Genomic DNA, 14,053 nt, shown 5'->3' on the forward strand with positions numbered 1-14,053 from the left:
TTCAAATATATAATTTGTTTCTCAATAGGTCAATTACTTATGAAGATATATGAAATTAAGGGTTCATAATTTGCAGAAACAATGAAAATATAACCGCACTACAGAAATTGATAATAACATATGGCTAGGTACTAGAAAGTATAGGGAATACAATGTTAGCAGTACTTTTTTGATGTAACAAATATTACCGATGCTAGAGCAATCCTAAGTTCACTGTTCAAAACGTGGGTACCCTATTGTCTGAGAGAGCAGAACTGCTAAATTTTAGAACCCAAATTCCAAAATCTGCTCCTAACATTGTGTGCTCTGCACTCTTAGCTATATTCCACAACAAAAATTATGGTTCTACCTGCCTTGAAGGCCGAGATATCACTTCCGCAAATGAGCAAGAAGTCAAAAATGTGCGTTTTGAGAAAACGAGAAAAATAGAAGTAAACCACTTTTAATCAAAAATGCAGAAAAAATAGTTTCGATCCCGGCCGCGGCGGTTGAATTTCGATGGAGGCGAAATTCTAGAGGCCCGTGTACTGTGCGATGTTAGTGCACGTTAAAGAACCCCAGGTGGTCGAAATTTCTGGAGCCCTTCACTACGGCGTCTCTCATAGCCTGAGTCGCTTTGAGACGTTAAACCCCCATAAACCAGAAAAAATAGTGCCATATATTGCATCCTATGTAGCTAAAAGCCACCAGGAATGTAGTCAGTCTGACTACAGCCACCCAAATGACGCTTTTTGAAAGTATGCTGCATGTCCAAAGTGGTTTTGCGCTTCTTTGCAGATGCCACTGCTCGGCGGTGGTCTTCCTCCGCCATTCGCTTCGTGCTCAGTGCTCCAGGGTTGAGGTGCAGCTCTTTCAGTATTGCTGCGGTTGTCCTCTCAAAGCCAGCATTGAATTTCATCACAGCCTCAGCCACTGCAGCTTGTACAGTGAACAGGGAGGCATGCTTTTCCTTCGGAGCCAATGCCCATATCAAGGAGTGAAGGGACTCATTGCTGTTCTGAGTACTGCTCCTTTGGCTTCGCTCAAGAAGTCTCTCGTCGGAAAGGCGTTCATAAATGGGCAACAGGGCCTCACAAATGTATGGAGGCAGGCTGTAGCGGTGCTTAGGAGCTGTCTTGCCCTTAGCGCTTGCTGCATTTTGGTGCCACCATGAGCTCGGTCCTGGTGGGCAGTGGCTGTGGTCTGACACCAGGTCATTTGAAATTGTGTGATAAGTGGCCATCACTGCTTTCTTCATTCCTGGCACGTCACCCTTGTGAGTCTTCAGGGCCCAGCCATGGTACCGCGTCAGCTTTGCAACTAGGTCAGCGGTCAGTTTGCCTTTACTGCCAAGGATCTCTAATCCATGTCCTTTATGTTTTGTGATGAGGTTTCGCAAGCTTGTGCCCAGCCGTTTCTGTATGTGGTTGGTACAGTCTTCTTTTTCTACCGAAATATACCCATACACTTTGGCTTCCTGCAGCGCAAGGAAAGCACGGCTGTCACCGTCTGAGAGTAGGGTGGTGTACCTCAGGTTATGTCGTTGTAGTGACCTCTGGAAAAGGATGAGGGCGGCTTCAACTTGCATTTCACCGGCCTTCTTAGTGGTGTTTTTCTGGCAGGCGTGGCTCTCCTTCCAAGCCTTGTAAGTCGGATCATCTTCCTTTTGCCCATGCTCACAACCAGCACAGAAGTTGCTGAGCACAACAAAATCGAGAACTAGCCCCGTGAAGAGCTCGATGACCGTGCCGACGCCAATGTGCGACGAGTGGCCGCGCGTCATCCAGGAACCATCGCATGACACGGCAGTGTTTCCGGGATTCCCAAGCTTCAAGTCGTCGTACAGCTCCCGAAATGATTGCGCGCACTGCGTCGTCTGCTTCTCGGCAGCAAGAGCCGCCGCGGGCGCCAACTTCGTCTTCACACACCTCTGCCATGTTTTGGTGTGAAGGTCGCGGTGTGAAATGTTCATCGCGGCAAAAACGTCGTTTAGCGCCGTTTGCCAATTCCTAGTGGCTTGCATTGCGCGCGCAGCAAGAATGTTCACAACGAAAGGGTTGGCCTTCTGGTTGCCGTTAACGCGGGGGGAACTCCACGCCGACGCAACATCACCGCAGCAAGCACACCTGATAGCAATCTTTATGGCGAGGCCATATTCACGTTCGCCTCTGCCTGCAGTGACGCTACCGCCGCACGCTTTGCACTTTACGCACATCATCGCGTTCACGGAGTTCAAGCTGACGATAACGAAGCCCGGCTCGATGTCAACTGGCGCGACCGCATCGTCGTCAGCGCGAGTGAAAAAATCCAGCTTTCGCGTTGTTGGGGGCGTTGAAGCAAGAACTTGAAGTCTTTCTTGTGTTTCAAATTCTCTCTGCACCAAATCCGCACGCTGCAACATTGCAGTGTCATGCCGAATGCGGCCGCTGTTCGCAACACTTGAACTCGCCGACGAGCTGGCTAGGCCTACTTCAGCACTGTCCGCGTCTTCGGCATCGCTTGCCGGTGGCGGCGGACTGTTCTCGATGCCCTCTAAAGGAATGGCACGCTTCTGGAATGAGATCGCTTCTTTCTTCTGCCAAACTTGTGCTTCGTGGTGAACTTTCCCGTTGGATCGGATATCGTTGCACACTTATCACAAAGAACGAAGAGACGCGTCGTGTTGCCTGCGGAGTAGAGCAGCCGACGGGAGCCTCGCGCAGCCAATCACAGCGTGCTTTTTTGGTCACGTGCGCTAGCTCGACGAATACGGCCGCGTGTTGGGACTTTTCTTTGTGTGCGGATTTCGACGTCACCAGCGAACTGTCAGAGCCGTTTGCGGCGGGAAATTGAAGGAAAAAAGCTGCTCTTTCCAACGAGACCAAGATGGCTGCGATCGCGCGCGTGGAAAAAGAGCTATGCACCGCGACAAAGAGCATTGTTTTTGCGTAGAATTCAGCTTGCAGGGATGTTATAAATTGATCGTGTGCTCAAAATACTGAACCACGGGACTGGAAACCTGGTGAATTTAGGGATTATTAGCTGTAGATTTCGAAAAGTAAGTTTCAAAAAATCGATTATTTCGCGATTTTTTCGTCTCAAAGAGCTTTGTCCCTCCTTAATGTATTAAAATTCCCTCGAAAATGAATTTCTTTGTGAGCATGCATTCACTTCTACGAATTTTCCGCGAGCCTTCACCGGTCAGTGGCCCGCCTTTCTTCAAAAGTTGGGTGCTGTACGAGATTATTCCCTGCTAAAGCAGTGGCTCGGAGCAGCTAAATAATGCACGGAATGTATGTTTATTACATATTCATGTATTCTTTATTAAAAAATTTGGTTGGGAGTCATTCATAATATGGAAGCAGCGAGGGGACTTGTTGGCGTCGTGCGAAGGCTGCCGGCCGTACGAGGGCTAAAGACCAATCCAAATCCAGTTGGCAGTCTCCCCACCCCGCCTTCTGCGCAGCCCTTGCCGCCATTTTCTCGTGTGTCGGTGTGTGTTGATTGTCGGATTTCTCGCTGCAGTCTGATCTCGTCGATCGCCTCTGCCATGTCGCTGCCAATGAAGAAGCGAAAGTTTATTTCGCTAGAAGAAAAGGATAGAATTATCGCCTAAGCGGAAAGCGGGAAGAAGAAGGAAATTATTGCTGCAGATTTTGGCATTTGTGGATTAAGGTAGGCTAATGGTCGGATTAGTATAGTCCCGCTTGATAATTCAATTGAAGGGTACTGGAACATTCTGGAATGTGATTACTGATGCATACCAAAATAAGTGCAATGGAACCGGTTCCAGCCGGAGTTTTGGTGGTACAGTTGCAAGAAGAACATTAGACACTCATTGTAGACACCATAGGAGGCAACCTGGAGGCTCTTGCTTTTTCTTCTTTAAGAATGTATAGTTAAGAAGGCTCTCAACTTTTAAGGAGAGCATTTTTTCTTGAATTTTAATTTGTTGTTAACGAGCTTCAACTGTGCTTTTTTAATCTCATTCCTGCAACTTAAAGTATTATTTCTTAAATCCTTAACTTGCCTTATCTGAGGCATTTTGTCTGCGTGCACATTCATGCACACGCATGCACACAAGCAACTGCTTGCATCCTTACCCTGTGGGACCACACTCAGTAAAATCTTCTGGCACTCGTTTCTGCATCAGCCCATCCGTCCTGTCTGAAACACATGAAGGAGCTGGCAGTGGTTCGTCTGAACTCCAAATGGCAGTGCCCCCAATGCAGGACATGCTCTCGTTGTGGTACTAGGAAAGAGGAGGTAAGTGACGAGCATTGTCCATAATAACTTGTAGTGGTGTCAAGAGTGGTTCCTAACTTATGCTTTTTCACCAGTAGCTTTACTTGTTAAGGAAGCTAGTTTATTGCATAATAAACATTAACCATTACAAAACAAAGCTTTACAGTCTTTCTTTTTCAAGTCTCCATGAGTATGGAACATGCTAGACCTTGTTTGCACAGCCATTATCTGTCTTGTGACATTGTCGTCATTGTCGGGATGGCTGAGTATTTGAGCAACTAGCGGCAGTGTCCACCTGTCACTTATAAATGCCAGCTTCGGCTCTGATGAACCCTTTTCATGATTTGTTACTGATGTTGCATTTTGTGCAAATAATGGTGTTACTGGCCATTAATAAATCCTGGATAAAGTGCTGAGATGCATGTTAGTGCTTGACATGTGCATGTGGTATTGTCACTGGAACCACCTTGACATGCCCTATTCACAAAACATACGACGGCTGTGTAATGTATTTTGAAAGTGTGCTCTCCTGCATTTTAGCATCCACTGTGGAGGTGAAGCCGCTGCAACATTTATGAAGGGGTGTATTGGTTGGTGCATGTTCAACATTCTTTGCTTCATCAAACTGCTAAAAAAATTTACAGCTAAGCACAGCATGTTGCACAACATGCACAACAGCCACATCAATGTACATTTGTGGGAGCAGTTACTAATATTGTTCTCAATAATGCACTGAATTTTGGTGAGCTCTTCAAACCTGTTTTGGTTGGTTCACAACAGCATGAAGCTCCATGGTTGTGCCATGACGGAAACATGGAGCAGAAGGCTGTGTGGCCAGAGGTTTGTTTTTGAAGAGAAACCAGCTTGAAAACGCTCTCCTGATAGGAATCCATTGCTGGGATGGCCATGGGATGAGATGCAAAATGGTGTGTGAATGGGCCCTTGGGAAGCTGTAGAGCTCGCAAGAGAATGGAAATACTAGCATGACTTCCTGAACCGGTGTATGCTAGACTTTCTTTGGAGCGAACACAGGATGGCCTTGTGAGTCTACTCAGCTCTTTCGGTGATCAGCCTGAAAGGACCGCTGGCCAGCCCTGCATATTTTTTTTTCTTTCTTTCTTTCTCATCTCAATCTCATTAGCATTCTGGAAACTACCAGGGCATATCTAGTGCCACATGCATTGCCGCCAGTGCACCTTGTGCCACATTCTCTCAAGGTGGCCAGTTGTGGAGCATAAAGCTGAGCTTTCCACCATCTTTTCTTCAGAATGCATCTGTGATGCATTTGCCACACATTTTCATTCCCTCCTGAACAAGGACACTGGCCAGTGATGTCGTAATATCTCTCCTGGCCCGTGTTCTAAGTTCGATTCTTGTGAGGGCTGACCCCCAGAAATGTTAAGTGCTTTTGTGGATACGCCCTCATGGGAATCACCACTTCTGCTGCTTCAGAAGTGTAGTCACCCTGACTGCACTTTTCCCCTGTCTGTAAAGCACTTTCCATCTTCCTGCAGGCGTGTAAGCCAATTTTTTTTAGCTAAAACCACAATGCTGTCAAAAAGAATGAGATGCCTACATGCAGCCATCGTTATCGTCACCGTGGTAAATTATATTCGAAAATATATTTTTGTTCATTGGCAAAAGTAAGGAATTTGGTGGTGATTGCTGTCAAGTACAGCTGCGGTGACATCACACTGCCTTGATTTGTCGCACTAAAGAAAAAAAAAACATCCATTTTTCTAGAAGTGCCGGGCCTTCTTGATTACAAGATAATGTAACCTTGCCTGCTATGCAGAGGTCGTACAGCAAAAAGTAGAGTTGCCAAATCACAAGTGCATTTTTGTCATGATGTATGCATCACTTTTTCTAACAGTAGGTCCAGCAATGATCTGCATTATAACTTAGCACCACAACTGCTTCAGTTGTTTCAGCCAGTTGGTGAGCACTTTGCTGGGATTAGTGCTAGTAGTGATTGAAGTCACCGTATTTACGTGCATAATTTGCGCACTTTTTATCAGAAATTAGGGCTCGAAGAGGCGCGCAAATTATGCGGGGATTTCGCGAGTGCGACTTAAAAAACTCCACAAAGGTCATAACGCGCAATATAGGTATAGTGTATGTTGCTGCGTACACGTCAGCACACGGACCCGCACCCCACGCTGGCCCGCCCCCGCCGAAAAAAAGTTCACTCTAAATGAAAAGCCGCGCACCCCCCCCACCCCCCCTCCCTCCTTGCGGGATAGCATGAAGGTGCATGCATGAAGCTGAATAAGACGCTAAAACAGCGTCATCGCTTGCGGCCCAGCCATTTGTTCGGTAGTTCCGGATTCCGTAAGTTTGCTTTCGCAACTTCGTCCGGATAGCAAGCACGAATCAATAAATCATCACACCACACAATTCTTTAACAGTACCGGCGCGAGCGTCGACCAAACTGCTTGTCGGTGCCTTATCACGGCGCGGAGCTGTGAAGAATAGCCACGTGCGCACAAGTTTTCCGACACAACGATTGCCGTCTATGGGAAAACTTGTGCACACGCGGTTATTCTCGCTGGCTTTTCCACTCCGCGCCGTGATAAGGCCGCTGACAAGCAGTTTGAAACTTGCCGTATAGTTTGTGATATCCCATCGCAAGACACGACCGAACAATCAAACACAAGCCGTCAGAGCCACCAAGAAAAGCGTAGCCGGCAGTCGAGGTCACATGCATCAGCCAAACAAACAGCAGTGTTGGCACATCTATCAGCTGCCGATCCTCCCCGGAAGCGCTGCTGGCTGTCGAGTGGCGATTGCCGCTGGTGCCGCCGCGATTGTAACAGCTGCCTCTGACACCACCATGAACACCCAGTGCACAAAAAATTCAATAAGCCTTCCGAACAAACACGCGGAATAGCCGAATGCTACTGGGTAGAGGCCATAGGGTAGAGCCCGCGTGCATGACGGTGGTCTAGCGCAGCGCGGTGCGTAAAATATGCGAGTAAAAAATTTTTTTGTAAACCCGGGTGATAAGTTAAGGGTGCGCAAATTATGCGAGGGCACAAATTATGCGCGTAAATATGGTATATTATACAGGCCCTGACTCCTGTGACATTGTAGGCCTGCATGTTAATGACATGAAAAGATGGTGATGCTTTAAACAAGCACACAAAAATCCAGTAGGATTGTGTTCAGTGGTTATCAGCAAAAGTGTCTAAAAAGTTTCGTATGCAGTGCTGAGTATCTTTTGTGCTTGTCTTTCAGGAGCATTTATTGTGTTGTGAAGTCTGTGATTCCCATTTTCATCTTGGATGCCTGAAGCCTCCCTTGCTCAAGGCACCGAAAGGTATTCTCTTTGTTACACGGAAACATGAACAGCCAAATGCTTGGCGTAATGCCTTGTTTGTGCTTTTCTGCTAGTAGCCATACATACGTTTTCTGGGTCACATTTTTGGCTTGAGCATCAAAGTTTTAAGGTTGACGTTTGAAGATTGGGTCTTCTACTCGCAATCCCAATACAAGCACTGCCAGTGCGGCTAATGGGATGTAAGGGAGCAAAAATGATATACAGTGAATGCACTGTTGGGCATTTTTGTAAGAATGGAATATTAGAATGCTGAGCTGTTTTCTTGCCACTGTCTTCCTTCCACCAATAGCTGCTCAGGCAGACTGATTACCATCGCAGGGCATTCTGCACATGCAGAGAGATCATGAGAGCCACGAATCATTGCAACTCATTAGAAGCATGTTATGCATTGAGGAAATAAAAGAAAAAGTGGCAGGCAACAAATGTGGCTTTTTCACCCGCTGAGGTGTTTTGAAATAAACTCTTAAGTTTAATGATAACGCTTCAGTTTTTAGTGTGTTTGGTTACTGTGTCTCCCAGCTAGTACATTTTTTTGTGGTCTCATGGAAAACGTGACAGCGGGGTTCTAATGTATGGGGTTCCAGTGATTAACCCAGTTTGATGTAGCCGGGCAGGGAAAGTAAGAAAGGGCTGTAGTACTCTCTCATTGACTGTATACTTTCATTAATTAGCAACTGAAAAAAGTGTAAAATAACACTTTGCAATACAAAGTTCGAACATAAGACTTCGTTAGTTACCAATAATGACTGCCGGTCAGAAAATTTATTTTTAACAGTTGCATATATTCCTGTCAAATGAGAACACCTACGAGTGCTGCATGTGTTTGAAGCATGAACCAGATAGTGCCAAAATAGCTTTCTCCGCTTGTGTTTTTTTTCTAGAAGCTGCAAAAAGTTTCATTCTCAAATCAGTTGTCTGGTTTAAATAGGGAGCTGACTGGAGTTTTAATGAGCTCCTGGCTTGAACAATGCTATGTCAGTACAGCCACGGTATGCTGACTGTGTGGACTTTAATAAAGACTCATTGGTAGCTGCCGTTCTGGAAGGGAAGCCTGCTGCAGTAGCCCCGTGCTACACGCTCATGCTCATGCAGAACACGAGCTGTTGCATGTCCGTTGTCTTTGTCATCGTGTACACGGCAGACGTAGCAGCCCTTCTATTCTTGGAGGAAGTTTCATATCGGTCTGGCGGATGTCTCATTTATGGTGGGTGCAGTTATCGCTTACTGTGCGTTGTGTCTGGTTGTTGTGGAGGTGCATCCTGGCTTGAGCTTGCATTCCAACACGTAGTCATGCCTGTTCGAAGAAGCGTAGTTGACTCGAAAAGTTTGTTCTTTCAAATCCTAATATATTGCTTGTAATAGTGTCTTCCTTATCTGTCGTCTTGCGAATGTGGTTAAATGTGACTCTCAGTCTCGCTTACCATCCACTCTGGTGTCGTCTGAAACTGGCTGATCACCACTCTTTCCCCCCTTAAGAAAAGTAGCATGCTTTACTTTTTGGGCCTTGTGTTTGCTGTCTTGGACTCTGGTCAGGTTGACAGGGTAAATCTACTTTAGAATAGCTTTTGTGGGTGTTGTTCCTGTGGAACTGTGAGCCATTGTATGGTGCAGAAACAGGAACTGGGTGATTCGACTTCATATCGTGCCAGTTTCATCTTGTTGAAGTGTCCTCTTCAGCTCTGCTACAGTGTTCAGCCTGCCCATTCGTCGTGGCATGGTAAACTGCTTCTGCACTCCATTAGGTGTTTAGAAATCTCTGATGTCTTAGACAAACACTCTTCTGTTGTATGACACAACTTCCTTGTTATCTCGAATGTCATGAAGAGGCCTTGTAGCACATCAGTGGCAGTTGTTGATGTTGCTATTGACATGTGTCGTCCTTCAGCCTACTTTATGTGAGCATCTGCGACAACAAGGTAGGTCCCTCTTTCCTGCAAAGTCTGCAGTGTGTGCCACTGTGTCTCGGGGTATTCTCAAAGAGGAATTGGAGCATTAGATTGGTTCATCTGAGTGGCTTGGCATTTGTGGCTGTGCACCGCAGCGGTGGCCAAGTGGTTGTGCATCCGCCTCGCATGCGGGAGGTGTGGGGTTCGATCCACAGTGCCGCCGGGTACCCACCGGTGATACAATGGGCACAAGCTTTCCCCTGCCTGGTGCTCGGCTTATCAGGCTTGAAATGCTTGTAAAACGGGTCTTTGACCCCACCTTGAGTAATCGAAAAATGCCTTGTGCCATGGCGCTCTTTGGCTATAGATGCCCTTTCGCCATAAAAATCCATATTCATCATTTGTGGCTGTGTCAGGTTGTCAAGCCCTGGTCACCATACCTAGCTTCTTGCACACCTCTACCTGGCTACCATGCCTCTTTGGCCAGCATGCAGAAACTGCAGGGCATGTGGGCATGAAGTGGTAGGAATGATAGCCTAAGGTTCTTAGGGAAGGCATTCCCATTGCAGTGCCATTGCTGCATATTTCCATTGGTAGGGTGTGGATTCGCCCTCACAAGATTTGTTACAATGTCTTACTGAACGATGGTGTAGAGCTATCACAACATGCTGTCTTGCTGTGTAAAATTTGCCACTTCGGTTGCTGGGAATGGTGGTCGTAACAAAGTTTAAAGCATTGGTGTGTCATCAGATTGCCATGGTGTGTTGTTGCTGTCTGGTAGTGGCGGTTGATTCATTGCATCGGTGCTTTGCTGATTTTTTTTCCCTCTCCTATAGACAATATCGCAGTCGTACATTGATAGCTTTGTGCACTATCTGGTCAGTCTAGGGAAAAGGACTTGGGCTGTTGGATGTCTTCTGGCCTAGTATGCCTAGCAGTGGCTGATGGTCCGTGACAAGGGTCACCTTTCTTTACGCAAACTCTACTGCTAGTCATTTTTTGTCTAGCTTTCTTCATAATGAGGGGGCATTGTTTGCTTGTGGAGCCGATCCTGTAGCTGCTCAGGAGCCTTTTGTTGTCTGTCTTCCCATCTCCATGCTGTTTTTCTGGACTGACTACAGTTAAAGCTGGATGTAACGAACATCCATATAGCGAATTCCTTGATGTAACGAAGCTTTTGAATTCCCAATGCTGCCCCCCATTGAAGTGCGTGTATTTTAAACCTCCATGTAACCAACGTGCAGCGCCGGTTGACCTGGATATAACGAACTCACTAAGCCGACTATCTGTTAGAGCTTATGCTGAATTACGAAATTTGGGAGAAAAGTTTCACAACAATAAAGCACGAACTGACATGAGAGGAACGCGAACGATCGCAACGGGCGACTGCAGGTGACGCAACCCGTCCTGCTCCAGCGCTGCCGGTGCATCCCTGTTGCTTTCGCTTTTGTAACGAAAAATCCCAGACTTTTTTAAACATATCCAGTTGTAACTGTATTGCTTGGCTCGTGCCAATAATGAACTACGGGGAAAAAAAAAGAACAAAACTAGAATGGACTCAGAATGGAACTGTAATGTTGTCTCAGCCCTCCCTGCCTGTAATATTGTCCGAGCCCTCACCGCATTAGGGCAGTGGCCTTGGAAGGAATCCATTAAGAGCAGCAGCTCTGTTGCCGGTTTCTTTGTCAAGGGCTATAATCTTTAGCTTCTCTTTCGCTGTGAAACACTGCCACCAAGTCGCACTCATGACGCCAAAACAAAGCAGGCAAACAGTGCAAACTGGAGTGTAGTACACGAAACAGCACCTGACACTAGGCTCAACAACGCGGACTGAAGAAAACATAGCCAATGGCGTGGGGAAGGATAAACAGACTATGATTTAAGAGTGCATGTTGTTGGGCGAGTTGGTTATACATACTTAAGCAAAGGAAATGCTAAAAAAAAAGACGGACGGGAAGAGCATACTCCTGTCCTTGTGCTCTTCTCGTCCCTGTCTTTTTTTTTTTTGCCTTGTTTAAGGAAAACAGACTGAATGTGGATTTGGCTATGCCTTTTGTTGGCCCCTCATCGGCTTGACAAGTGTCGATGATGATGGGGATGGCAGACTACATGGGGGAGTCCGCCACTCATTGCCATGAAGGCGACCACCTCAAAGAAAAAATGCACAGATAACCCGCACCCCCACTTTTTCAACTCGTTTTTCAAATTTTGATGCGGGTGATACGTGAGTAAATACGGTCTGTGTGACAAAAAAATGACGCACCACCGCACGCCATATTTTGCCATTCTGAGTAACAATGTTTGAAAAGAAAATTGATGTGTAAAGGAAAAAAGTTGTTAGAGTTTTAGCACAGCGTGATTCGCTACATCGATCCATTTCCATGGGCATCCTGCTGCGCCTTCGCAGTGGCAGCTGTGTGCTCTTCGCTGCCATCTGCACATATGCATGTAGCTCCGCGGTTCATGTTAGTGGAACACGCATCTTGCTAAGCCGAAATTGCCAATTTTCAAAATGTTATTTTAGGGGTAGAAGCACGTAATCTCACAATAACTGAATTGAATATGGTGGTGGCATGAAGCGTGCAACCATGTCCAGCAATATTCTGTTTCGATTTCGGAGTCGCATCCGTGTGGCTTCATGCGCCCCTCTGCATTTTTCTTGCTCAGCATGACGTTGACTACGAGGTGAATAAGCTGTGATGAAAAATTCAAGTTGTGGGCTGTTGAATATACTCTGGAGAATGAAAACCAGGCAGCCAGGAGATGTTTTTACATGAACAAAAAAATTTAGAACTGGCGCAAGTTAGCATGAGCACGCCTGTTGATGAAGGCAACAAATAAGGCGGCCCGCGGGAAGAAAGTATATTTGTCACAGCTCAAGGATCGTCTGAAGATGGTCTACGAATGGCAGCTGTCATAAGCGTATATTTTCGCTGCACTCTCCAACGAAGAAATCCTTAGCACATTTTTATAGTGCTTAGCGGATGAACGGTGTGTCTTTACACTGGTGCAACTTATGTGTGATTTTTTTCCGGAAAAACTGCCATTGGAAGGGCATATGACTCGTACGCAGTTGCAAGTTATAAACTGGAAAATACGCTATTGCATAGGTTACTGGGGCAAGAAACTAGTTCAGGTAAACTATTAGTGTGCCAAAGACTTAAAGGTGCACTAAAAAGGAATCTGAACTCGTCTTTTTACTGCGGGAACTTTATCTACACGTTCTGGGCATTCTTAGGAACTTCGAACTATTGTCCTGTGTGGCCGATTGCCTTAATTAAATCGGATTAAACAACTCAGCTCCGTCGTTTTTTTTAACTCAACGCGGTAGGTAGGAGGAGTCCACCAACGCATCAGCCAGCCCCACGGTAGCTTTGCCGCTCTGCCATCGGCAGAGTGATACGTAAATCAAAGAGTCCACGTGTATTTTTATTTCCGTGGGCCTAATTTGCGGCTATATTGTCTGTGACTGAAACTGTTTATTCACAGAAACTTAAAAAACAAAATAAAAGCGAAAGCGAAGCTGCCCGGGACTAGCTGAAAGGCTCTCCATGTGTTTGTTGACTCCGCCTACCTAGCATGTTCAGTTCAAAAAAAGGCGGGAGCTGGGACGTTTAATCCGATTTAATTAGGGCAATCGGCTGCACAGGATAATACTTTGAAGTTTCTAAGAATGGCCGGAGCGTGCAGATAGAATTCCCGTGGTAAAAAGATGAGTTCAGATTCCTCTTTAGTGCACCCTTAATGTAGTCATAGTATGACTACATGGCTGGCTCATTAAGAACATTGTGACTGGCTGCTGCAGGCTGTGTTGCATTGATGGTATCCTTCTAAAACAGGAGTTCTCAAACCTGTTGCCCCGAAGAACCTCAACAGCCTTCAACATGTGCCAAGAACCCCCCCCCCACCCACCCTTACAATCGGTTGTCACAAGTGTCACAATTGGTCGATGATGCTTGTGAATGGAGCATATGTGCTTTTTTCATGCTGTTTCATTCACTTTTGTAAGTACCATGTTTACTCTCGTAATTGCGCACTTTTTTTCTTCAAATTAGGGCTTCCAAAAAGGGGTGCGTAAATTACACGAAAATTTTCTGAGCACATCCTAAAAAACTCTTCAAAGGTCATAACGTGCAATATGTACAGTATATTGCTGCCAAGGTCTGTGCTGCTTGGATGGCACGAAACTGAGGAAGAGCTAATGCTCTGAAATGAGTTTTAACAAACCAGGACCTGTGGCTGCTTTGCGCATGCCCGCCAGAAGCGTACCGGAAAGGGGGGACAGGCCAGTGTGGGTGCTCGCAGAACTCACAAAAGCAGCCCATGGAACCCAGTTTGAGAACCCCTGGTCTAAAATGTCAGCCTTGCTTCTCTGCTCTTTTGCAGTGTGCACAAAACATGGGAGCCGCATGAAAAAAATAAAATTTTGTTGCAACTTGTGCTCAGAGTCTTAATTAAAGGGTTAGTGAGCTAGTAGGAATTCAGTGTGAGTTTGCATCATTGAATTCCAGGATGCATGTGTTGGCTATGAGGGAGTACTTGTTTTTTTTTTTTTAAACTTGTGTTGACTTTGCTTAAGCGGTGCACTTGATGACAACAGATGTTATTAGTCACTTCCTTTGTC

At 46.1% G+C, this 14,053-nt stretch overlaps 1 protein-coding gene across 7 annotated transcripts in view; it reads left to right on the plus strand.

Moving 5' to 3' along the window:
* The window catches only part of LOC144114790 (uncharacterized), a 126,738-nt gene that overhangs the window by 21,095 nt on the left and 91,590 nt on the right, over positions 1-14,053 (plus strand). For all 7 annotated transcript variants that reach the window (XM_077648748.1, XM_077648750.1, XM_077648746.1 and 4 more), the window contains exons 5-6: positions 4,112-4,224; positions 7,441-7,522. In XM_077648748.1, coding sequence (XP_077504874.1) covers positions 4,112-4,224; positions 7,441-7,522 — 195 coding nt within the window. The remainder of the gene's footprint in view (positions 1-4,111; positions 4,225-7,440; positions 7,523-14,053) is intronic.

This window comes from Amblyomma americanum, chromosome 1 (assembly GCF_052857255.1).
Source record: "Amblyomma americanum isolate KBUSLIRL-KWMA chromosome 1, ASM5285725v1, whole genome shotgun sequence".
Taxonomy (NCBI): domain Eukaryota; kingdom Metazoa; phylum Arthropoda; class Arachnida; order Ixodida; family Ixodidae; genus Amblyomma; species Amblyomma americanum.